The sequence below is a fragment of the Argiope bruennichi genome, chromosome 5 (genome assembly GCF_947563725.1).
Source record: "Argiope bruennichi chromosome 5, qqArgBrue1.1, whole genome shotgun sequence".
In the NCBI taxonomy this organism is placed as follows: domain Eukaryota; kingdom Metazoa; phylum Arthropoda; class Arachnida; order Araneae; family Araneidae; genus Argiope; species Argiope bruennichi.
In genome coordinates, this window is record NC_079155.1 from 33,172,305 (window position 1) to 33,197,959 (window position 25,655).

Sequence of the window (25,655 nt, forward strand, 5' to 3'; positions counted from 1 at the left end):
TCGAAGATTCGAATTGGAACTACAGATAGGATTTGACAATCATGCAAGTAGGACGTCACGCCTCCAGCGCATGCGCTCTTCCGTTGTTTGGAGGTCGAGAACTTTCTCTCGTGTCAATGTTTATGTTGTTGTAATCATCATTACTGTAATGCTAGCGAGTGTGTGAATTGTACAGGTCAACGTGCTAAACAGTTTGTTTTTAAATTTTAAATATTTTAAAGAGGATTTTTTGTGTACAATCATGGTAAATAATTCGGTTGACGAACAGGTTTCACATTTGATTGCTTTATTAAACCAGAATGATACTTCACTGAATGCCTTCGTAAGCAATTTACAGAAACTAACAGCCTTAATGCGATCTCCTGAAACAAGGTTTGAATTATTTATTTTTATTACCTGTTCTATAATTTTTGCTCTCAAGGCTCGTCTAAAATTTCTAGCTTTCAGTATTATTTTTCTAATTTCCTGTATTATAATTATTCGAAGAGGATAAATATGTATTACAACAACTTAAAATTCAAAAATTTATTTGCAACTTTTTTGCTGTTTTCAATTAATTTTCCACAATTTGCATTATTAATCATTAAAATTTCTGTATAATGGCCAAAATATGCAAAGTAAATTAATATAGCTATCGAATGTTAACAAATATGCAATTATTAGTACGCATGTCTGTAATTAAAACTTCTCAATACCATCTTGTTTACGCGTAATAAAAGTTTATAAAGAAACTTTGGAAAATAAAATTTTCTACTTTCTATTTGTTGAAAATAGAAAGAAATAATTCGTTGAAATAATGTGAAAGTATTAAAATATTGCATGATACAGTGGTTTTAACTTATTAAATTGTAACGTTAAAAATACTTATTTTCTCAATTTACAATGATCAGAATCAGAACAAAAGTAGATCCTCATGCCAAATTGTATTACAGGACCTTAAGAATTTAAAGAAACAGGATTTATTTCTTACAGGATTAAAGAAATTTTGTATTAGAAAGTAATAATTTATTGTATTTTCTATTTACTTCATTACACAAATTTGTGTCATAAAATATGCCTTAATAATTATTTTAATAAAATTAACATTACAGTCACACAATCTATACTAATAATAAAGATCAATATGTGTGTGTTGAAGCTCTGTAGATCAGATCGTTTGCCTATAACTACCAAATTTTGCACATATGAAGTTGAAATTTTGCAATTATTGTTATCTACAGATGTTGCAAACAAATGGATTTTATGTCATTTTAAAACTTACAGCATAGTCTTTCGAATGAAAGCAATTTAATGACATGAATTTTTACTGATTTTTGGTAGTTTTTAAAAATGTTTTTTAACTTGATTTCCTTTAGTAGATTACTTTGTTTTTCTGAAATTCAAGCTGTTTTCGTTGTTTCATCATCTTTCTGATCACTTGATTTTCTTCCATTTTTAAAATTTAAGAAAGATTTTGTTTTATATCTGTTGTTTTCAAGAGAGAGAGAGAGAAAATGAAGTTACAATTTTACAAAATTTTAAAGATTGATGAACTGGATATTCGCTTTTAATGGTACTATGATATTATCGAACTGTCTCCATTAGGAAAGTTAATGTACATAATAAACAGAACTTAACCAAGACAATTAAAATAACACAGCTTTAATGTTCAGACAATTTGACACAGTTATAAAAAACAATTTATCTTAAATCAATAACCAATATTCTCGATGAACCAACTAGTCACCTGAAATAATGAGTCATAAATAGCATAACCAAAATTGTTTCATACACTTATCAATTAAATTAGTTATGTAATTTACTATTAGTTATTAAATTACAAATTAGTCATGAAATACAGTCTTCACTAATAATAAAAAATATGTGTGTTGTCATTCTACATGACGAACTGTGTAATCTACAGCTACTGAATTTGGTACATATGCAGCTTGGAAGTCAAAAATGTACACCTCAGAATACAGTTTTTAAAAAAATTGTAATTAGAATTTTTTATTAAAAACTATGCAGAATTTCTGAAATAGCTTCATAAAATATTATTGCATAAAAATTAATTTTATACCATTTCAAAATTTAAAAGAAGCTGTCTTTTTAATGATACCAATTTAACAATTTTAAGAAATTTTCCTGAATTTTGACAATTTTATTAAAAAATATTTAATTTTTAACAGTAGATTAAATTGTTGCCCTGAAACTCGAACCATTTTTATTTTTTCATCAAATATTTAATCAAATTATCTTTTTCAGGTGATAAGTTAAAGTAAAAAGATTCTATTTAATATCTGTGTAGTTTACTGGAGAAAAAAAAAAAAAGTTATAATATTGCGAAATTTAGAAGATAGTTGAACCATATATTTGTTTTTAACATCACTGTGTTGTTACAGGATGGTGGTCTCCATTAGAAAAAGTTATATACAGAATAAATAGTACTTAAATAAGACAATTAAAGTAACAATGTTGGACAATATGACAGAATCATGGATGTGAAGTTATATCTAAATGATTTATTTGAAATCAAATATTACCAATATTCTATCCAAACTAGCCGATTGCCTGAGCCAAGTCATAAATTAAATAGCCTAAATTGATTCAAACATTTATAAAATAAATAAATTTTACATCTTAATCTAATAAAATTTTAATATGTGTTTTTTGTTTCATTTTGTTGTACATTTTATAGCAAATATGTTGATAATATAAATATTGGTGAATTGTTTTTATCTCATGCTAAATTTGCCTATTGCAAATTAGTTTTTTTTTTTTTTTTTTTACTTAGAGAAAGATTTTTTTCCTCATATGCTGTGGTTATATAATTTTCAAAACTATAGAAAAATAAGAAAGAATTGAAATATCATTTATTGTTTTGATCATGGGAGACAAAATTCGATTGTAAATTTTGATTTTGATAAATAAATCAGTGCAATGAATCTTGTAAAATTGCATTTAAATTTTCATTTTTGTGAGAAATAATTTTGATAATTCTTAAAAAAACTTGAACAGTCTGAAGATTATGCACCTACAATTTATTTAGATTTTCTTTAAATCTTCTCTGTCTTATTTAGGTGAATTTTGAGTAAGAATGTATGAAAACTGAATTCAAATTTCTCAAAAAATTTGAGAAATATTAAAATTTTTTTCCATATTATTATTTTGTTACTAACATTTCATAATTTTTTGTAGTATTTTTTACTAGAAATGTTATAATATTTAACTATTTTAAATATTAACAAATGAGCAAAAATTAGATCAGGTAAAGTTGGAATAACAGTTTATTATCTAAAATGTACGTCTTTCTTTAATTCGCTGATTTAAAATTTTATTTTCTGAATTATAAAGGGAAAAGAAGCATTGTTTTCTTTTTAAAAGTATATACAAACGTTTTCTGAATGAGGTTTTCTTTTTATAACATTTAAAAAAAAATTTTGAACATTTTTTCTTGTCCTATTATTTGAAAAATTATGTGTTACATTTTTTTTTTTTTAATATGTTGATAGTACATAGATTATTTGGTAAATTAGTTATATCTTATTCAAATTGTAGATCTGATCTAAGAACTGAATATTGGAGTCCCATTGAAATTCTCGCAAAAGAAGGGAGACAGATTTTAGTCAAGACTGATATATCTGAAGATGAATTAGATTTTATAACAGAGCTTTTGCGATTTCTTAGAAATAGTTGTGGAGGATTATGTGAAAATCTGAATTTTGTGCTCAAGTAAGTACTTACATTTCTATATATAAATTATTCATCTGTTAAATAAACTTCATTTGTAGGTAGGGAGGGATATTATTTACTTTAAGTTTTTTTTTAATTGATAACTCATCTTTAAATTATTATTATTATTTTTGTTTGTCATGCATTTATTTGTTTGAAAAAGTTATCTATTCTAAAATTGAAAAGAAATTCAAAATTAAGTACTTATTAATCACAAATATGAATAAATTCAATTAAAAATCATTATTTAACACAAATATTTTAAATCTACACAATTTCTTGACATTTTATATTACAAAAATTCAAAAGTCTGAAAAAGAGCACTATGAAATTGCTTTATGTATGACCCTACTGTGGCAAAACAATGCAAATTATTGTTGTGTATCAAAACAGTCTTTACCAATTGTTAGTTTATTTACATTATTTTTTGAAGTTAAATATAATCAAAGGTGCAAAGGAATTATACCATGCACTTGATGCTATTTAACTTTGTTAAATCGTTGAATGATGCTTAAATTACATGCATTTATTATTCAAGATTTATCTATTTATAATAGATTTAGATTTATGATTGGCAATATCCAAAAAAATGGAGTTTGCTATTAAGAAATTATTTGTAAGCTTTCAAAAGCTTAGAGTAGAAAACTTGGCCTTTTAATTTGCGTCTAAAGTAACTTAACTATATTTATAATTTTTTTTTTATTGTTTCCTTTAGAATTTCCTTTGAAGAAATTTTGAAATTCTTTCAATAATATACTTCTATTTGTCGGTTATGTTAATAAAAAACAGCTTATGTGTGAAAGATATGAAGACATTATAACGCATTAAGAACGATACAAAAATATAGAAGATAATTAGATCTATCAAATATGGTGATATTAGAATTTTTGTGTTAAATTTTTTTTATTTGATTTTAAAAACTTCTTGTGCTTCTTTAATAAGAGGAATGCTTAATTTATTTGAATGAGAAATAATCAATGAGAGAAATAATAAATTTAAATATTTTGTAATTTTGGATCAGTTCTAAATGCTGTATGATTGATGATAAAGTAGATAGTATAAAAATGGTTATTTTTATAGAATGATATAAAAATAACCATTCTATAAAAATGGTTATTTTTATAGAATGGTATAGAATAGGGAAATAAAATTTTAATACAACAAGTGTGTGATCAAGATAAATTGTTGTTTAAAAATACTTTTTAGGCAGATTATAATTTTTATTCTTATGTTTATTTCAGCAACAATGAATTAATTAGCTTTTCTAAGGAATCATTGAAATGTTTTATACCAAAAGAACAACAGAAAGGTTTGTATTGAGTAATTTCTTTGTGAATTATTTTATATTTTGAATGCCTCAATTTCTTTTATTGCCTTAAACTTAAGCAATACTCTACAAAAATTATTTTTGTGGTTGACATTAAGATTCTTTCACTTAACATAATTATCAAGCAGTTCAACTAATCTTCCTTTTAATTATAAATTAGCGCTATATCAGAAGTAGCTTTCAATCATTTAATGTTATAACACTCTTTGTTTTCAAGTATATTTAATGCATTTTTCACTTTTTTTGTGTATATAATACTATGTGACATTAAGATCCTGTTATAGTAATAGCCAAAACTGTGAAATGGAAAAAATAAACAAACCAAAACTGCATTTTGAAAAGTTGAAGACTCATAACTGCATTTACCGTAATAATATAAAGTAATGCATCATTTTAAAGATAATTGAACCAAGAATATTATGCATCAAATTATGTAGTTATTATTTAAAAAAAGTTTTTTTAACTAACTAAAAGTTTTAATTTTTAAAACTAATTAACCAGTGGAAAGGAGCACTCCATGATTTCATTAATAAAACATAGTTTTTCTTCATTTGAATTTAGCCAGTTTGCATGAGTGCTTAGATTGCCTATGAAGTGATATCTTGTTATCAGTAGAATACAGCAAATGTGTGATTTGGAGCTGAAAGAAGGTCGTGTTTCCATAATTTTTATAATTGTATCATGTTGGTAACTTTTTTAATTCTTCTAGTTTGTGAATTGTCAAAATGTAAAAAATGAAATTCACAAAAAGTTGGCTGATCACACAAAAGGTTTTGTAAAATTAGACAAAGCTTTCATCATAATGAAATTATCTTTAAAAAAGAAGTGAAAATCTACTCAGGTTGGCATTTCTAAATTTTTGAAGAATTTTAAAGAAACTTGGTCGCTAGAAAATTGAATTGGTGAAGGTAAAAAAAAGGTGTATAACACTAAATGATGACAGAATAATTAAAAGACTGTGTTTGTGTGATCGATCAAAATCATATAGCAGCATACAAAGTAAAATGAAGCATTGCAGTGTGAAACTGACTGAGAGGATCATAATCCAGATTTATGGAATCTTATCTAAATGTAAGGGGAAAAAAGCCATTTTAATCCAAAATGAATTTTGAAAAAATGAAACAGGGCAAAACCCAATTTAACAAACAGCAGTACAATAAGATATTGTGGAATGATGAGATCACAATCTCAGTATTTTGTAGTAAGGCATTAAATACTTAAGGAGAAGTATAAGAAAAGGACCCCCCCTCTTAATTTTATTATACCTTCTGTTAAATACCAGTTAAGGATATGATCAAATTTAATAACAGTAAAAAATATAGACTGAAATTTTGCAATTAATGGTAATTTAAATACTCAAAAATACATGAATGAAATATATATTCTTAAACTGTTGTTTCCTGCTTGTAATGTTTTCGCTGATAATGGAAGAATTTATTAAAACATATTTTATTATTGGAGTGGCTTGAGAATAATCAAGATCTTAATTTAATTGAAAATCTATAAAACCATTTAAAGGAACTTGCTACATAGAAAAATCCTGATTAATTAAGGCAATAATTCATTCATGATGGAATATATCACAAAACAGTTGAGGAATTAAAGGATTGGTGAACTCCATTGGATTTTGTTGCAAGACTAACCAATACTAAATCTAGCTGCTAATTGCTATAAACAAAGCCTGACTAAGGCAGGGGCATATGGGGCACTTGCCCTGGCCTCCAACTCAGAGCCTACCTCCAAAAAAATGAAATAGAAAGTTTATTTTATGTTTCCTTCTTTAATGAACTTTCGTAAAACAAAATATCAATACAGTGGAAAATCCGTCAGTTTTATGTTAGCTTCTTCATTAATTAAGTAAAATGAAATATGCAATATAATATAAAGTGAAAATTAAGTATTTACACAACTGACACTTCTTAGTCTCATTTTTCATACAGTCTTTTGTAAAAGTAAAGAATATTTTATTCCGATGTATCTATGAAGTAAGATGCAAAAATGTTTCAGGTGTTTTTAAAAAAATAATTTTTATTGTACTTTACTGAAGGCTCCGATATTAGCATTATTTTTTTAAATATTAAAAGAAAATTATTTTCTTACCCATTGTTGACCACTTTATGCATCTATGCTATATCCTTTTAATGATGGACATAGATTGTCAGAAAATCAATAAAATGGACAGAATATTTCATCTGACCATTGCAGGGAGAGGGGACTTTATAACTATTTTACGTTCTAGTTGATTTTCTTGTTATATATCTGTAATGAGGTGAAAAATTTAAATACCTCCATAAAGTTCGGTTCTTCATTACTAAAGTAGTGAAATAGAGGGGAGCCCCCGAAGAAGTTTTTTGCCCTGGGCCACAATTAGGCTAAGTCGGAGTCTGGCCATAAGACTTTTTCTTATGTCATTATTTCATGTTTCTTTTTCTTTTTTATAATTACTGTTCCAATACAATTATCTATCATAAAGATTATTTAATAAAACTATTAAATTATCTTGCAAGTGATATAAAACTTTAAGGGTTTTTTTTTTCTTTTTTCCCCACAGCTTTTCTTACTACTCTGTATACAGTATTGTGTTTAAGGCAAAAATAAGAATTTAATGTATTATAAATTCAGATGACTGTTAATGAATAGTTAAGATCCATCTACTCTATCTTTGATTCTAGCACTTTTTAAAGAATTTTGTTTAACATGTTAACTATTGTTCTGTATGTGGTGATTTCTGAACTTAGTTTGCTGTAGCTACAAGGACTAACATACTGAATGAATAATGCTAAAGTTCTGTCTTCATAAATGGATACCACACATTTTTTAGGTTTAAAAGAAAGAAGAAAGCATTATACATACAATGTACAATTTTGAATTATTCTCAAAATGTACATAATTTCTAATATTTTGTTGCAGAAATAATTTCTCTGAAGATTAGTATTCAGTTGTTTGGAAATGCTCTTCTTAGCAGTGAACACTCTAAGCCTTTAGTATGGAGTTATTTCTTCAGAGAAAATATTTTTGGGTGAGATTTTTAATTTATTTAGCAATTTTGATGCTTTCAATGAGAAATAAACTTTTTATGCAGTGAACAAATATTTTGCATACTATTTCATTACAAACCAGCATTTTCTTTATGAATTCTACAATTTCCTGAATCTAAAATTAATTCCTTTTTAAATTTTTTCAACACCTTAGTAATGCTACCTCATGTCACTTTTTTTATAACTTACTTTATTTATAGGAGTTATTTCTTAAAAGTTTTAGCTATATAGATACTTCATACTTTTTTCACTCATAGATTCATAATATAAAAATCAAAGAAATTGAGAACAACATTTTTTTTTTATTCACACTTTATTAATTCTTTTTATTTCTTTAATATACATTGTCCTGTGTTTATATATATATATATATAATACATACATTATGCCAATGCCATTAATAAATAATAACTTTGAAAATCTTGTCATTTTTTTTATCCTTTAATTGAGTTGTAAATCATATTATTCTCATATAGTCGTATTGTTTCCATTTTAGCCATTTGCTGCAGCATAAAGATATGACAATCAGAGAGTGTACTTTAATGGTTTTATTCAACAGCTTGACAGATGAAAATATTGAATGCATTTTTAGCACTGTAGAAGGCCATAAAATACTTCTTTCTGTTACTGATACATTGCTTAGCAGTCCAATAGATTGGGGGTAAGAATAAATAAATTATAAATTTAATTATCATCTCTTTTAAATGAAAAAGTTAATTTAATTGGATGAAATTGTTTAACACATTTTTTCCTTTCCTGTTTGTTGCATTCTTGTGGTAAATTAATTTATTATCAAGAACTTCATTTAGGGATTGCAATATTGGACCGAAAGTTCAATACCGGTATTCGGTATTTTTTAGATCTTGATACCGGTTTTAATACCAGTATTAGAAATTTTAGAAAAGAAAGAAAACAGAGGAGTTTTTTTGTTTTATTTGCCAGTTTTATTAGATAGTGTAAATATCACAAAAAATAATTTGTAAGTTATAAATTATAACAGTATACTGTTATAATTTAGAAAGAATCACAAAAAAGTAAGGGAACATCTTAATTATTTAAATCACAAAAAAGTGTAAATATCACTATTCAATCTGTGGTACTATTACAAATTTTTGAAATGTGATCTTAAAAAACATAATGCATCAATTATACTGTCATTAAGCCTACAATGTAATTTTGTGTAAAAATTACCAGCTGTCGAAAACGCTCTTTCGGCATCTACGCTAGTTGGTGGTACTGTTAGCAATGCACGATATACTTATTCCAAGTATTTACCACTAAATCCCTCATCTTCAAATAAATCGATTTCTCGTTGAATGGTTTTGGATATAGCTGATTTCTATATTGTATTTTGGTTTGTTGAATTTTTTTTAGTTATCACTAATTATAATTTTTGTTCAAGAGACAATTCTTTTTCACTATCGACATTAGTATCATCATAAACTTTGATAACTGTACCGAATTTTTCTGAATGTGGATAGTATTGTGGGTAAAAAATTTTAAGAAAATTTACTATGAACTTGATCAGATTTGAATTGGTTAGTCTCTTTTCGTCTTTTTCATTTTCATTTTTAAAATAATTATAATTATGTGAATACTGTAAAACATTTTCTATTTCGGTATGGATTCTTCTGTTCTATTTTTCAATGTAATATATAATTCTTTAGATAGTGATGTGTGCTGTTCTTTCACTGACTGCAACATGAAATGTATTGTTGCATTAGCTGTTAATAAATTAGAATCTCTCCAACATAATGAGTCAATAGTCAGTATTATTGGAAGTAGAGCTGATATAGTTCTGGATATTAAGTAGAATTCACTATCTGAAAAATTAATTTACATGTTTAAGTTGATTATTGCTTTTTGGATTGGATTTCTCAGTTTCAAAAATCGTTCCATCATTAGGAGTAAACTCCTCCAACGTGTTTTAGAATCTAATATTAACATATATTCTGTTTTATTTTCATTTAGTATATATTTTAGTAATATATCCTTTTTATAGGGGAACGTTTCAATATCTTAACAATTTTTCGAACTATATAAATTATAGGAAGCATTTCTTGATAGGTTAATATTTCATCCTCATTAGCAATATCTTCTTCAACAATTACATTGTCATTATCTTCATTGTCAATATCACTCTCACTCTTACTCTTTTCGAAGTTGGAATCCAAAGTTTCTATATCCACAGTATTTGGATTCTTCTGTTCTTTATTTTTTTGGTATAATACATCGATTACTTCGATTACTTATCCTCCTTACTTACTATTTTTTTGTATTAAAAGTCCATTACTTATTATTATTCAGGAATGGTACGAAAATTTTTTTACATAATATCATTAAATATTGTGACCAAGAAGCAGAAAACGAGGAATTAAAATATTCCAGAAAAAATTTAATAGCATATAGAAAAGAAACATTTTAATATAAAAAAGATCATTATTATTTTGTAAAAAAATAATTACCAAATTTTAAGAACAGAAATTTTTTATTTATTCTTCATAATTTAATGTTTATGTTCCTTATATTAAATAAAAATTGCTCTGAAATATTTTATTGTGCATTAGCACCTTTTTCCTTCTGTATTACTAATGATCTGTAATGCTTACGTCTCATAAAACCGCGAGTCCTCGTTAAATGTAAATATCTCCTCCTTTTATCTTTCCTCTCACCCCTATTTTGTTGAATTAAACACATCCTAATGCAAGCGCAAAAGCGCGAAGGGCTTTACAATCCGTTGTCAAACAATATTTTATCACTTCTCTTAATTGTACGATGCAACTTTGTATTCAGTCTAATTAATTTTGCCCATTTGGTAGACATAAAAAAAATAACGTGTACTATTTTGCTATGTTGGCAATCCCTGAACATATAATGGAGACAATTTTAAAAATTTCTAGTAAATACCAAAAAAATCGGTATTTAAACTTGTGAATACCGGTATTACAAAATTGTACAAATGGCTCAAAATACCGGTATTGCAATCCCTAACTTCATTGCATGAAAAATGGATATGATGAAATTCATCTGAAAAATAATTTTGAAACACATTTTTGATAAATATGGTAATTATATTCTACTTCTTTGTGCATGTATTATTTTATAGTTTTAAGTAATAAAATTTGAATATTTTATTATCTATTGAATATCATTTCAAGGCTTTAACTCTTTTGATTACTGTTTTTTTTATAGTGTACTTTTTATTGAACACTTATTGAATCGAGAGGACTTCATAGATCGCTGTTATGCTACTTTGCCTTTAAAAAATCGGTAAGAATCATCACTAAAATGATATTTTTGTCTGTATTTTGTAAAATACTGGCTACAGTATGAAATTTCAGATGTTTAAAATCTCTGGCTTTCTTTAAAATTAAGTCATTTAGTTTATTTTTATTGATTATGATTGATTATTTTATTCTGAATTTAGTTTATTTTAAATCAATGAAAATTTTTGAAACTACAGTTTCAAAAAACTCTATCACTTTTTTTCAACTACAAGATATTTAACAAAGTATTAAGAAACATATTTCAGTTTTTATATTAATAATGATATGAATTTGTAAAAATAAAATTTTTGAGTATTTTATTCAAGGCTGTTGTTTTCTTAACTTTAAAGGAATTTAAAAACATAATCTTGATGAGAGTACAAGTAAGTTTTAAGGACTAGTTTAATATCTTTAAAAATAAACTAATATAAAGGGTATGTTTTTATTTTTTTATAGTCTACTTATGCATTGCTGGTTAGATAAAAAGGATTTTTTTTATGGAATATATTGAATTCATTTTGCAAATTAGCTTGCATAGATAAACTTAATTATTTTTACTCTGCAAATTGCAAATCTGTCTAATAAAAAAATTCAATCAAAATTTACTAATCAAGAAAATACTTTAAAACAAATGTCATGTTAAAACTAAATGTAAATATTCCTGATTTTAAGTGATTTTTCTTTTAAATTTGTCCTTTTGTCATATTTTTGCATCCAGAGAGTGAATGTTCTGTAGCTTCTTGATTCAATGATAATAATTAACATTTTTTTTCTTTCTATATTAGGCTTCTTATTTTAGACATAATGGAAGAAAGACTGAAAAATATACAAGATGACCATTCTTTTTCTATTCCTGGTGGATTAATAGGGTCGCTGAAAAATCTTTTCTTGCAAAATATCACTCAGATATGTAATATGAAAGATTCTGATATAGTAAGTTGATACTCAATATTTATTTAATTTGTTACAAATAGGCTAATATATACATTATTTTTATATACATATTTTGTTTTACTGCAAGATTTATGTTAAAAAGTATAAGATTTTATATAATTTTGTTGAGAAATGGAGACTGATTTAAATGTGGTATATCTTTTATTAAATGATTGTAATACTTTTTTCATAATCAGTGCAACATTATCTGTCATTAATTATAGGTAAAAAGAATGGAAATTCTGTTTTACTGTTTGTATGTTTTTATATTAACATTTTGCAGGTGGAAGCTTTTGGTCATTAAAATTTTTCCACTAATAATTCTGTGCTGATTTTAAAATTTGATTATATGTGTTACATCAATATTTTCATAAAATTTCAGGGCTAAAATTTTCTTAAGATTTCAAATTTTTAAATACAAAAAAAAAAAAAATCATTTTATAAGTAAATTTTTTAGATAAAATAAAAATAATTGAGTGCTTAACACATTGACTGCCGCAAACGCGCCTGTGCGTTACAGATAATATACAATTGTACCAAACCATCTATGTTATTAGATGGCACTTTCTCTACTACAGTTAAAAGATAACAAAGAAGGGGTCATCTAATTAGATAGATGGTCCGATTATCAATCGTGAGTAGAGGCAGTGAATATGTTAAAGGTTAAAAACTAATCGTGATCTCGGTCCAGAAGTTGCAGTCATGTTCAATATATGGAATTATCTGTTATACATTAAAAAATGTTGAAAAACACACCCACCTGCAAAGTGGTAAATATCTTTTAAAGAATATTTTATTTATAGTGTGTTATTAGAGTATGAAATGCAAAGTATCTCTTTATTTACAGATATGTATGGTTTTTGAAATTCTTAATGTTGTGCAATAGATTTATCTTAGAGGACCTTCATTACAAATACTACTTTTTGGGTTTAATTTTTCTTCATTGTCTATTGGGCTTTTGCAATACTGATAAAAATAATGCCATGAAATGTTACTAACCTTGTGAGTTGGCCATTAGCTCATGTGTCATGGCTGTTTGAGCTAATGTTATAAGTTGTGAATGGTAAGTAGTTGGTTAGTTCTATGTGACTTAATTTAATTGTGTGATTTTGCAGAAGCTTATAAAAATAATTTAATAATTTTTATTTTGGAAGGATGTTGAAATAGTTTAAATGTGGATTTGATTTTACTTCTTAATATTGAATGGCTGAGAGGAAAAACTATAAAATATTTGTGACACTATATGTCAAAATGCAGAATTTAGAAAATTTAATATATTATTAAGTAATTGTAAATAAAAATAAAGTAAAATTTTGATTTAAATATGAAATAATGTTGCTCATTATGATAAAATTGAAAAATTCATGAAATATTTTCATTCAGTTAATTGCACCCTAAAAATTAAATCTAGAGTGACTGAAATAAAATGAATAATTAATATTACCTTTTAGGATTCAGTTTTAGCAAAAATTGTGTTTATAGCTCACATTAATGATTTAAATTTTTCCTACTTTATCCCTGAATGATGCTTTACTACTTTTAGCATTTGTAACAAGTAATTTCTCTTATTTTATATCATAATAAAATTTTAAATATTATATATTTTAGATGTGTTTAAAAATTTCATGTTCACAGTTTTCATGTAGAAGCCTGCATGGGGTTGTTAAATTTAGTTTTTTTTTTTTTTATAGTTACATTTTGATATGACTAATAGTAAATGAATGTAAATTTTTAAAATGTGGAATTTAATATTTGAAAAGTTTTATTCTAATGCATGCATGTGTGTTTTATTATGCAATTATAAATTTAGAAAAAAAAAATCTTGAATTCTTGATTATATGTAACAGGCCTAGTTCACAATTTGAGTATACTGCCTAGCTCTAAAAATGATTGCCAAAAAAAAAAAAAGTAGGCTAATTTTTTTTGCCTGTTATACTTATTATTTAATCGTATTTATCATACATTGATGCCAGGTACTTTGTTTTAATACCACAATATTTAGTAAAATATCTCATGAATATCTCACCTTTTTAACTGATAGTTACTTTATTATTTTCATATCCAAAATGTTCAATTGTAGTCTACATTCAATCAATTTATTCTTTATATTTTATGTCTTGAATAACTATTAATACAGTTGATTTGTTTGAATATTTGTTAATCCATCATCAAAGGAACTTTTGCATTTTTTTGCTCTCAATAGATTCAGCAGTTTACTTTGGCATTTCTTATTATTACATTGACTAATTAGAATAATATTTAACTAATTCTCATTTTTTTAAAAAGTTTTGTGACAATAGATAGTTCCTTCCTTCCTATCTCAAAAATAATGGGAAATACCCCAGACTTTTTTTCTTATTAATCTTTTAATAAGAATTTACTATTTTATAAGAATTGCTATATATATATAATTTTGTATTAAGTGGACTACAATATATATCAGTGAAATGTTATAATGAAGAAGTATTTCATTTTCACTTATTCTTTTAATTCAGAAAATTTGTTTAATTTCTTATTTTAATTTGATATTGAAAAAAGATTCATATATTTTATATTGTTTCAAAGACAATTGATGAATAATGTTATTTTTATAGTCTTATTTTCGTTATGTTGATTAATAATTCTCGGGATAAAAATAAAATTAAGAAGTGACAGAAGCACAAATTATAATTAAAAGGTATTTTATATTGAAGCTTTTTTTAGAAAGGTTTAATATAAAGTTTTCAGCATTTAGAATATCCCTCATTATGTAGTTTTAGTTCAACATCATAAATGATGCACTAGTTCATGCTAATAATGTAAGGTTCATAAATTTTTCTGTTTTCTTCTAATTATTTTTTGAAGCAAATAATATAGTTAGCAAGGAAGGTTGTATTTGTACCTGAGATTATACTCAACTACAGGAAATGGAGTACTTATTTCCTTATTAAATAAATTTCTAAAATATTTCTTTAAATTTCATAATCTGCATATCTTTTAATACATTGTTGGAAAAAGAAAAAGAAATTGTATATATAGCAGTTGTTTTTTTCTTAAAGCTGGTAATATCTACTGTAACAATAAATATATTTTAGAAAGAAATAAATGTAAATAATATATTTTTTCATTATCATTGAAGAATTGACTTTCATTTTTACAAATCATAATAGAAACCACTGAAAATTTTATGCTGAAGTTTTATGATTCTATGTTAACATTTTGGAAGCGGAGTACAGTGTAGCTATTTTTGTTGAAGGAAAATTTTGGCATTTTCCCATGATGAAAGGAGATATTTATGATAAGGAATTCAATTAATTATACCTCATTATAGGTAGAAAGTTATTGAAATTAATTTGTTAATGTTCTCTGTGTTATTTCATGCAACATGCCCCCCCCCCCCATATTAAGAGAAGCATTTATTTCCGATTAGGAGGAAGCATTAATTTCCATTTACTTGTTTAACATTTTTGAGGATTTTTATTGTTTAATATCACATGGAATTAAATAATCGAGTAAAATTAAAGACATAATAAATTTGTATTCATTGTCTAAATTCCATTTTGTTAAGGATGGAACTGAGAATGTTTTGTTTAAATTGAATCAATTTGGTTTGTGATGTATTTCTTAAAAAAAGAAATTCAAATACCCTAGATGAAGAAATAGGAGAGGATGGCTATAATCTTTAGTGGGATTTAAGTAAAATTTTCTTTAGATTTTCTTCAATGATCTAATATTAATTCAAGATTAAATTTTGACTTAAAAATATTATTATTAATAAACTGCACATTATTTTATTCATGAAATATAATGCTAAAAAACTTCTTCTGGACTTCTTGCAGTGGTTTTGGAAAAATGCCAATGAAGAATAAATCTTTGCATGTTGCAAAATCATACTATAATTTTCTTTCGTGAAATATATTTAAGAAAAAAGATAATGTAACATTATACATGATTGTTTAGCATGTTTTAGAGAACACAATGCAGCATACTCTATGACTGGCCATGTTTAGAGAATTTTTTCTGATTTGGATAAATTTTCTTGAGACTGTTTTAAAAAGTTAATGATAAAGCTATGAGTGAAAATGGCATTCATTTTGACATTTTTCAAATATCAAATATTTATTGTGGATTTGAGAATCAATTTAAAAATATTTTGTATTAGTAATTTTTGTGTAGTTCTTGAAATTTAATGACTGATTTCTTCATACATATGAATCAGCCTCATTGAAATTATGGGTTCAGCTATGTTCTGTAATGATTTTTACAAAAAACGAGCATTTATGATTGTTATTGGCATAAATGCATTTTATAATTTTTATAAAAGAAAGATCTTTATGAAGAATATATTGAATTACTCTCTTCATTTCAAGCAATTAAAACATTTTTATAGGATTTTATTTTAGAAGTTCCATTTATAATATCTGCTAGAGAATAATATTTTATATTCCAAGAAGAATTATGATACTTTGGATAATTGCTTATATAATGTAAAAGTTTGTGCGTTGGTTATTGGAAAATAAATTAAATATGGATTGAGTTGTTTTTTCCTACAGAGAAAATTTTGAATAATTTATGCATATTGAATTTTTATGTTATCAAGGAGGCAAATGAAATGATCTCAAAATTCGTTTGCATAAAGACTTTTTGGAATTTGAATTTGTTACCATGTTTTATTAAGGATTGATAGAAGTGCTGATTTGCTTTTCTGGGATTATATTTCTTGTGAGCCACCTTTGAAGATATTTACATTTTAAATGTGTTATGAAATTTACTATATAATTTGTAAAGTTTACAATGAAGCACTCTCTAGCTTCACATCACATTGAAAAGAATTATCTCTTTGAAATAATTTTTCATCAGCATTGATTGGCTTTACTAATTCAAGCTTTGATTTTAACAAATTTTATTCAAGTATTTTATCAGCTGTGTCATGATTCTGCAAAATATGCCTAACATTTGGGGCCAAGTGGATTCTGGGGAAACATTCTCAGTGTGGTTTATTCATCAGCATTTTTTTTTTTTTTTTTTGCTGATATATTGTTTTTGGGGGAAACAACTGGATGCCTCTTATTATGAAGCTTTATTTGGGTTAAGTATATTGTTATTTTTGTTTTATAATTTTAAACATTTTTTTTTGAATATATATGCTAAGGAATATCATTTGAAATAACACTTCTGTATTTTCAAGATTTTTTTTTTTTTTTTTTTTTTTTCATTCAAGCCTTTGAATGTGAAACATTGTAAAAGAATTAAAATTGTTTGAATAATAAATAAGACAGAACAGAATAATTAATAAAACAGAACTTTATCATTTCTGATGTAGTGATAACCGTATAATGTTGATTATCTTTTATAATTCATTGATGATGAATTATAAAAGATTGATGATTTGTGAGGGATTTTAATTATTTAAAGGGTTTGATATAAACATGAATTAAAATTGTGTTATATGCTTTAACAGTTTCTTATTCACAATAGATATATTCATGTTGTAATATATTATTTATTAATTGTGAATTAATGACAATTATAAGTTCAAGTAATCATATATATATATATATATATATATATATTTCTTTTATCATTTTATATTTTAATTAATCCTATTATTTGAAAATAATAGATGCTTTTATAATAATTCACACTATTTAAAAACTTAATAATGTGGCATAACATCTATTTTGCTGACTATGGATTATTTTTGTAATTTATATGAAGTATATATGGTCAGTGAACATTAGATTTGTATTCTTTAGTTCCCTTTCAAATTATTCAGAGTGTATATTATTCTCTTGTAACATATGCTTTATTGAGATGTTATTATCAATGTTATATTAAGAAAGCTCCCAAACTTGCTTTTTACTGCATTGAAAAAAAAAATCCTGTTGATATTAAAAATATTTCAGGACTAGGCTATGGTCCTTTTTCAAATTTTTAATATTTCCCCAGGCCTGTGCAGGTCTCTACATGCATTAAAATTTTATGACAATTTTCTAGATTTGGAATAATAAAAATGCAGTCTCATTATAAAGGCATCTTTAACTGATATTTAAAGACTTAAATATCATATTATATATTAATAACGTAGTGATATATCAACGATCAGACATGACACATTTTTTCAGTAATGCGGAATTCAGTGCTTTAGTGATCAAATTTTAATTTTCCGATGTGAAATAATTCTATTATATTTTCAATATTTCTAGCACCTTTTGCATACATTTATTCATTGTGTTATTCAATTAATCGTATTTATTTTACTTCTTAGAGTTTATGTTTGGAACAATTATATATTTTGAGAGGTGCATCTTTTTTTATTATTTTTTTTTCAATTATGTGTCGTGTCTGCACTGATGCATGAATAATTTTGTTTTGTATCATGCATTTACTTTCTACCTTGCACATTTTTCTGGTTTAGAACTTGGTTTTTTAAAAAAATGTTTCAGCTATTTTTTTTTTCCTGTATAGAGTTTGTTATCTTCTTTTCCTGTTTAGTTGTTAAATCTTCAAGTTCCAAAATTTTCAAATGATTTAAATACATTTTTAAATCAGCATATTTTTATTTGTTGGGTATCATTAAAAATAGAGTATTCTTATTAGAAGAAATAAACTTTTTTTCAAATAACTTCACTTATTAATTTTATTAAATACATTTTTAATATGTTTCAAATAGCCTGTTTGTTTACTTCAGGAACCAGCAGAAACAGTAAGCATGCTTGCCATCTTGTGTTCGGCTTCTATTTGTGATGCCTATGTGTCAATATTGCAAAACAGCAAGGATTTATTACAAACAACTGTAGGTAAGTTAAAGCAACTTTAAATGTCTTCAATCAATATGATGAATTCAAAATGTTTTATTGATTGAAGAAAGGAAACTGAATTGTACATTTTTATTAGCTGTTTTCTAATTTGCTAAATATATGCCAACATATATGTTTTATTAGCTAATTATTTTATCTCTATTTTAAATTTAAGAAGTAAATTGTAAATTGTTTTGCATTTTGAATTTTTAATTTAATTAAAATTTTAATTTGATTATAAGTTTTAAAATTTGCTTATAATTCGAAATTTTTATATATTTTGTTAAGAAAGTTTTCAATTACCTTCTGTCATAAATTAACAAGCTAATTTATTTTATTGTGATGTATTTCTTATTAACTTTGTATTCAAAGTTTTATAAACAATTTGATTCACATATTTATATCAGTACACTATTATATATCTGTAAAAATTCTAATTTCTGAGAATTATTTCAATTTGAAGAAGCATTTTGACTTTTCAAATTCCAGTAAACCAGATCGCTTTTCTGTGTGTATTTGTGTGAAGAAACATGGAATTAAATTTATTGCAAATAAAAAGCAATGCTTGTAAAACTGATATATTCAAGCAGCAATATTTTAATAATAATATAAATGTATAACATATAAGCAATATAGTTTTTATTATTGAACTTGTGCATTACAAAGAAATTATGTTTTTTCTTGTACAGAAATAAGTTTTTTACATTCATCCTGATATTCAGTTAATTTGATGACATATCCCAATTAATATGTATATATGTAAAACACTGATGTACATGCACAGAAAGTGTCCTTATGTACACTTCAGATAGCAGCAATCAAATAGAAACAAACCCATCATACAAATTTCAGGCTGCTTCATTGAATGTATGTATAATTGTATCGATTCTAATGCTTTGCTTAGCTAATCAATGGAACTGTAAAATATTTTTTAAATGTTCCGACGATGATTTGCCATATCATCAGAAAGTATATTCAGTCAGAGGAAATAAGACATAGGACATCAAGAAATGGGCTATAAAAAAAAGTTAAATCTAGTGCAAAAATAGGATTAATTATCACCATATAAGTAATTACTATGATTTGCCTACAGAAATTGATGTTCATAGCTTAGGAAAAATTATCTTTGTGTTATTCTTCGACTGAAAAATGATCTTTTTAATGATATCAATTTCATTTCTTTACAAAATTTTCCTTAATAATATTTTTAATTTAATTTGATAGACTATTTAAAAATATTTATAAATGCTGTAATGGAATTCAAACTTATCCATCAAAACATTAATTAGTGTTTTTACCTATCATTAGCTATATTGTAGGGTTTTCATTTCTGTTTTTTTATTCATAAAATATATATTTTTTAATTAGTAATAAACTGATTCTGTTAAATTCATGTCTTTCAGTTTTTTCAAATAATAACGCAAAATATTTTTTAAACCCATTTCATAGCAATAATTTAGCAGTCTAAAAAGTCAACAATCTGGATGAATAAACAAGTCGCAAAAGGCGACTAGTATATAATTGAAATTCCACTGTGTAATATTTATATATGTTGTGTTACTTTAATATACATATATTTATAGACTTCTATATTTTAATTACTTGAGTTTAGTATATTTTAGAAGAAAGAGAATAAACTGATTTTCCAAATTCTGATATTTGTTAATTTCTTTTTTAGAAACTCTAAAATGTATTCACCTATTGGGCAAAGAAGGTGTGAATGTTTTCTCATCTATGCAAGAGCTGAAGCACCAGGTTGATCCTCAATTGAGTAAAGACATTGCTTGCCATCCTTTGTATGGATTCAAGAAAAACTTAATCAGATTGATAGGAAATGTCTGCTGTGGTTGCAAAGAAAATCAGGATTTGGTGAGCAATAAAACTAAAAAAAAATTTTTTTACTGAGAAATAGAATCTATATTTTTAGCATATATACTTCAAAATCCTTGGAGTATATCTTCAATTTATTTTTTTCTCTATGCAAGATGAATAAAATTACAAAAGAATTATAATGAAATTTGACATTTTTCCATTGACTACAATTAAAATATCCTCCAAATATATCATTTTTTTATTAGCAGAATTTCCCTTTGTGCAACAAGTATAGCACTTTCTTGAGCAAAATGTACAATCAAGATTATTGTTAACTTAATCATATTTTGACAAATATTTTACTTGTGGCAGGGAGACATTTTTTTTTTTTTTTGTAGCAATACTTGCTGTTAAGATAGAGATGAAAAGCCAGAAATTTTTTTGAATCCGCTTTTTAATCATTTGTAACTTTATATTGCTCTCTCAGTCAAAGCTTAATTTTCAGGAAATTCTTTAGGTAATAAACAAAGAACATTTTAAAATTTATGTATGCATTTTCTAGCACATTTCCTTTTTCACTCACAATGATCTTTTATGTCTTCAGTGTGCAAATTGTGAAAAATAAGTCTAAGTGCTAAATATTGGGTTCAGGAAATATATTCATTTACATTTACTTTCTATTTAGGTGAGAAGGTTAGATGGCATTCCATTGATTCTCGATTGCTGCAAATTTGATGCGAAAAATCCATGTATCCTTTTTTCAATTCTTTTTTATGTAAGTAAATTGGTGTGTGTAAAGAAATTTTTTGTTTTACAAAGATATAGAGAATCTTATCGAATCTGCACCCTGTCATTGAGTTATTTTGAATTTTCTGTAGATTTATCTGATTTATTAATTTTTTTTGTTTCATTAATATTTCTTTTTTTGGTATTCAAAAAGTACAGTTAATAGTTTTAGAAAATTCTTTAGAATTGGAAAGTTGTTGTTTGAGATTGAATTCTACCACAGATCTGCTGTATGTTATAAATGTAATATCAATTAAGTTCATATGTTCTACTGCTAATCTTCTGGAAAAGTTTGGAGAGGAATTGTTGGTTGTGATACCATCCTTGTCATCTGACTCAAATTCAAATAATTTGAGTCAGATGACAAGGATGTCATATAATGTCATATAATTCAAAATTATAGCTTGCCCATCGGTTCTAAATTAGTCCATATGAATTTTTTAAATGGGATCACTTAACTAAATTGAATATTTCTAATCCTCCCCTTCTCCTACAATAATTTGAAAAAATTTTGTATTTTGTTCTTTATAATCTTTAGGTTCAATATTCTTAAGATGCTTGAAGTTTTAAATTTCAATTTGCCTGATATTCGATCATAAAGTACTTAATTAATTGCTTTCATAAATCATTTGTATGGATGTTTGTTTATTTGTATACAATTTACTAATTGGAATTTTTTTATTTACTATTTATTTAAGTTTCCTTAATAACTTTAAGATATTACACAATGGTGTATACTTGCTATCAGAAATCTTTTAGAGAATAACCTAGAAAATCAAGCAGTTATCGCTGGCATATCAGCAACTGGCGAAATTGCTGACACTAAACTTTTGAATGAAATGGGTATTCAAATCCATAGTGAAAATGGGAAGATCCACTTGAATTCATGGCCTTTTGCTTCCAGAAATTGAATGTTATTTCTGCTCATGTAGTCTTTCCTTTTCATGACTGTTATAAATTTGAAAATATGGATGTGGATATGTTTCTAGTGGAATATCATTTTTTAAAACAATAAGAGAATAATGCAATTTTTATGGTTCCATTTCTCATTTTTTCATTTTAAAACCAATAAAAGTGTAAATATATTAAAAATAGTGAGATTGTAAATTTTTGTATACTTTTAAAGTTTTGTAATAGTAATGTCTATATAGTTTTGTATAGTAATGCTTTTGTAATGATATTTATCTTGTGAGAAATTCTATTAATTTAAAGATCAATATGAGATAAATAGGCTGAGTCATGTATCTGTTTTTTATGGAAAAATCTAAATACTGTTTTCTAAATATATTTAACTGAGGTGTTTATTTAAAAAAAAATGGGCAATATAGAGTAGACATGACATATTTCTACAGAAACATGGATTTCAGAATTTTTGGACTGGAATTTCATTTTTCACGAAATCAATGAATTTTCTTTTATGTAATAATTCTACATTGTTTTTAATATCCAGGCTTTTTATATACTTTATTTATTTTATTGTTCAAATAATCATACCTATTTTATTTCTCTTTATTAATGCTCGACATGATTCATTATTTAAAATGTTCAACATTTTTTTTTTCTTTTCAAACCTGCGTCATGACTGATTGAAGCAATCATATTCTTTTAGAAAATTAAATTTTTCATTTCATTGACTTTCTGGAAGAGTAATTCTCATTTCTGCATTGTTGAGTTTTATTTCAGTTTTTAAAAAAAGGTTTGGCAATTGTTTTCAATAGCTTTTTGAAATTAAACTTTATAAAGATACACTTCTTAAAAAATTGCAGCTGTTTTTGTAGTAAGATTTTAACAATCTTACACCATGCTTTTTTCCCCCCGTCACTTACTTTTTTATAAAACATATTTCTATGGGGTAAATATTCAAACAAAAAAAATTTAAAAAATTAATCTTTAAATTTTCAAAATTATTTGTTTTTTTTAATCCATTTTAGTTTATTTCCATGCTGTTTTCTGGAGACTGGTGCTTGAACTTGAATTGTACCTGCTTCTAGACTAGTTTTTTGAAAGATCAAATACTGATTACTAGAAAGTGGCATGGCAAAATATTATTGATTTTTAATATTTATCGTATATGTATCAATAGTTTGAGTAAAGATTTATATTGATTGAATTTATGTATTTATTGAATATTTTCAAAATTCATAATCAGAGAAAATACTTTGTATACCTATATTATTTAAATCATACTATACAAAGATCTGTGTAAATATTCATTTATCATAACACCTCAGGATTATGGCCTTGAAGTTTAGAGTAAATAAATAAGAATAGAATATTTGAGTCCATATTTAAATGAGATTTAATGCTGTAGTTAAATTGTAGTTCAAAATCTATTTAAATGATTATTTATGGAGATAATGTCCATATTTTGTAATATGCCAAAAAATATTTTTATTTGTAATCTAATTTCATCTTTTTGTTTTGCAATTTTTTTCAGTTAGTATATGGATATTTTAAAAAATATTTCTAAATATACTTTGACAGTTTAAGCTTCTAAGGTCTTTTAATTTAATGCAGCATTGAGTTGTTTGTATTTTTTCCTTTTTTTTTATTTCGATGAATGATGAGTTTTTATCTGCAATGAAAATAGAAGTATTTCATATGCATTTTATTTAACTTTAATTAAGTTGTGAATGAATTCTTTATTTGAAGTCATTGTATGGTCTCCTTATCTGTTGAAGAAAAAAAGGGTGTTTATATGTATATATTAAGTTTTAAAATGTGTATGGATGTTATTTGTATAAATAAAATGTTTGAAATTTGATTTTCTTTTTTATTTCTTATTATTTATTCAAAAATGTTTCAATGTATTATTTATTCTTGGAGTAATTGCTTCTTGTATTTTCATTAACAAAACATAGGGTATTAATTTATTGGTAATGATGATGATGCCATAAATCTTAATTATTACCAAAGTTAATTCAAATTACTTATTGATGACATAACTAAAATTTCTAGATATTAAATGATCTAAATCTAAGAAATGTTAGTGTTGTTTAAATGAATTTGCATAACTAAATGTATTTTTAGCAAAATTAGATATATTAATAACTTTAACGTTAATTTGATTTTTTTTAATAATTATTGCTTATCGAAAACACATTTCGCTGGTTGTCGTGAAGCTATATTAAAAAAAAACCCAATTGCATAACTATATGAAGATTGCTAATAATTATAAAATCAAGAACATTATTTACTGTAGATAATAAGTTTGTGAAAGAATTGCTGATTATTGCAGTAGAAATTATTTATTTAAGCCATTTTTGGCATCCTGTTAATATTTAACCTATTTTAGTAGTATGTTATCCTATACTTATATATTTGATTCATTTATTTGAAATTTTTAATTTTTTTACTGTATTACGAAGTATTGCGTATTTTCGTTTAGTATGACGAAGAAAATGCATTTTGTTTTTTTCTATACTGTTATATTATCATTTTGTTCTCGGCATCAGATATTGGAACATATTTGAAAAGATTTATTTCAGTGAATTTCTTTAAAAATAAATAAATTATTGTAACCTGCAATATCTATAGTCATTAATTTTTGCTTTCTAATGAACAAATTAATGTTTTCTGGCAATTGTGGTGTTCTAGTGGCAGAATCAATTATCGTGACATATTTTGACGGGATACTGGGAGCAGTAAGGTAAAAAGTGCTCGGGGAATGATATATTTTTTCACCTCTAAATACCACCACAGCCTTATTAAATTTAAATGTTGCTTAGGGCATGGTTATTTGGTCCACGGTACATTATTGCCCTCACCCCCCCCTTTTTTTTTTGCCTTCTCATTACATTTTGTTTTAAAAAAGTATAAACACCTGTGTTTTGCTTGTATGGTGTCTCTTGGAAAGGTTCTCAGGGTATCTATACTGTTCTTGTCTCCTATTTCTGAAGCCACTGATGAAGATATTTCCAATGTATCATTTTGAACACAAGTAACTTTTTCTAATTACCAATTGTGACATATATTACTTTCATTATGTAAATTATAAACTATC

General features: G+C 25.2%; 1 protein-coding gene across 1 annotated transcript; it reads left to right on the forward strand.

The window, feature by feature from the left end:
* The first annotated feature begins 101 nt into the window (after positions 1-101).
* On the forward strand, positions 102-24,335 carry LOC129969663 (ataxin-10-like). Its single transcript, XM_056084318.1, has 11 exons — positions 102-372; positions 3,538-3,711; positions 4,953-5,020; positions 7,949-8,057; positions 8,573-8,737; positions 11,269-11,346; positions 12,128-12,275; positions 18,946-19,054; positions 20,733-20,923; positions 21,552-21,615; positions 22,370-24,335. Exons 1-11 carry the CDS (start codon positions 242-244, stop codon positions 22,561-22,563), a joined length of 1,431 nt encoding a protein of 476 aa, XP_055940293.1. The 5' UTR covers positions 102-241; the 3' UTR covers positions 22,564-24,335.
* The last annotated feature ends 1,320 nt before the right edge of the window (positions 24,336-25,655 follow it).

Coding starts and splice junctions, on each gene's coding strand:
- LOC129969663 (XM_056084318.1), top strand. CDS start 242: ATGGTAAATAATTCGGTTGACGAACAGGTTTCACATTTGATTGCTTTA. Junction 5,021..7,948: donor ACCAAAAGAACAACAGAAAG/GTTTGTATTGAG, acceptor ATTTTGTTGCAG/AAATAATTTCTCTGAAGATT. Junction 8,058..8,572: donor TTCAGAGAAAATATTTTTGG/GTGAGATTTTTA, acceptor TTTCCATTTTAG/CCATTTGCTGCAGCATAAAG.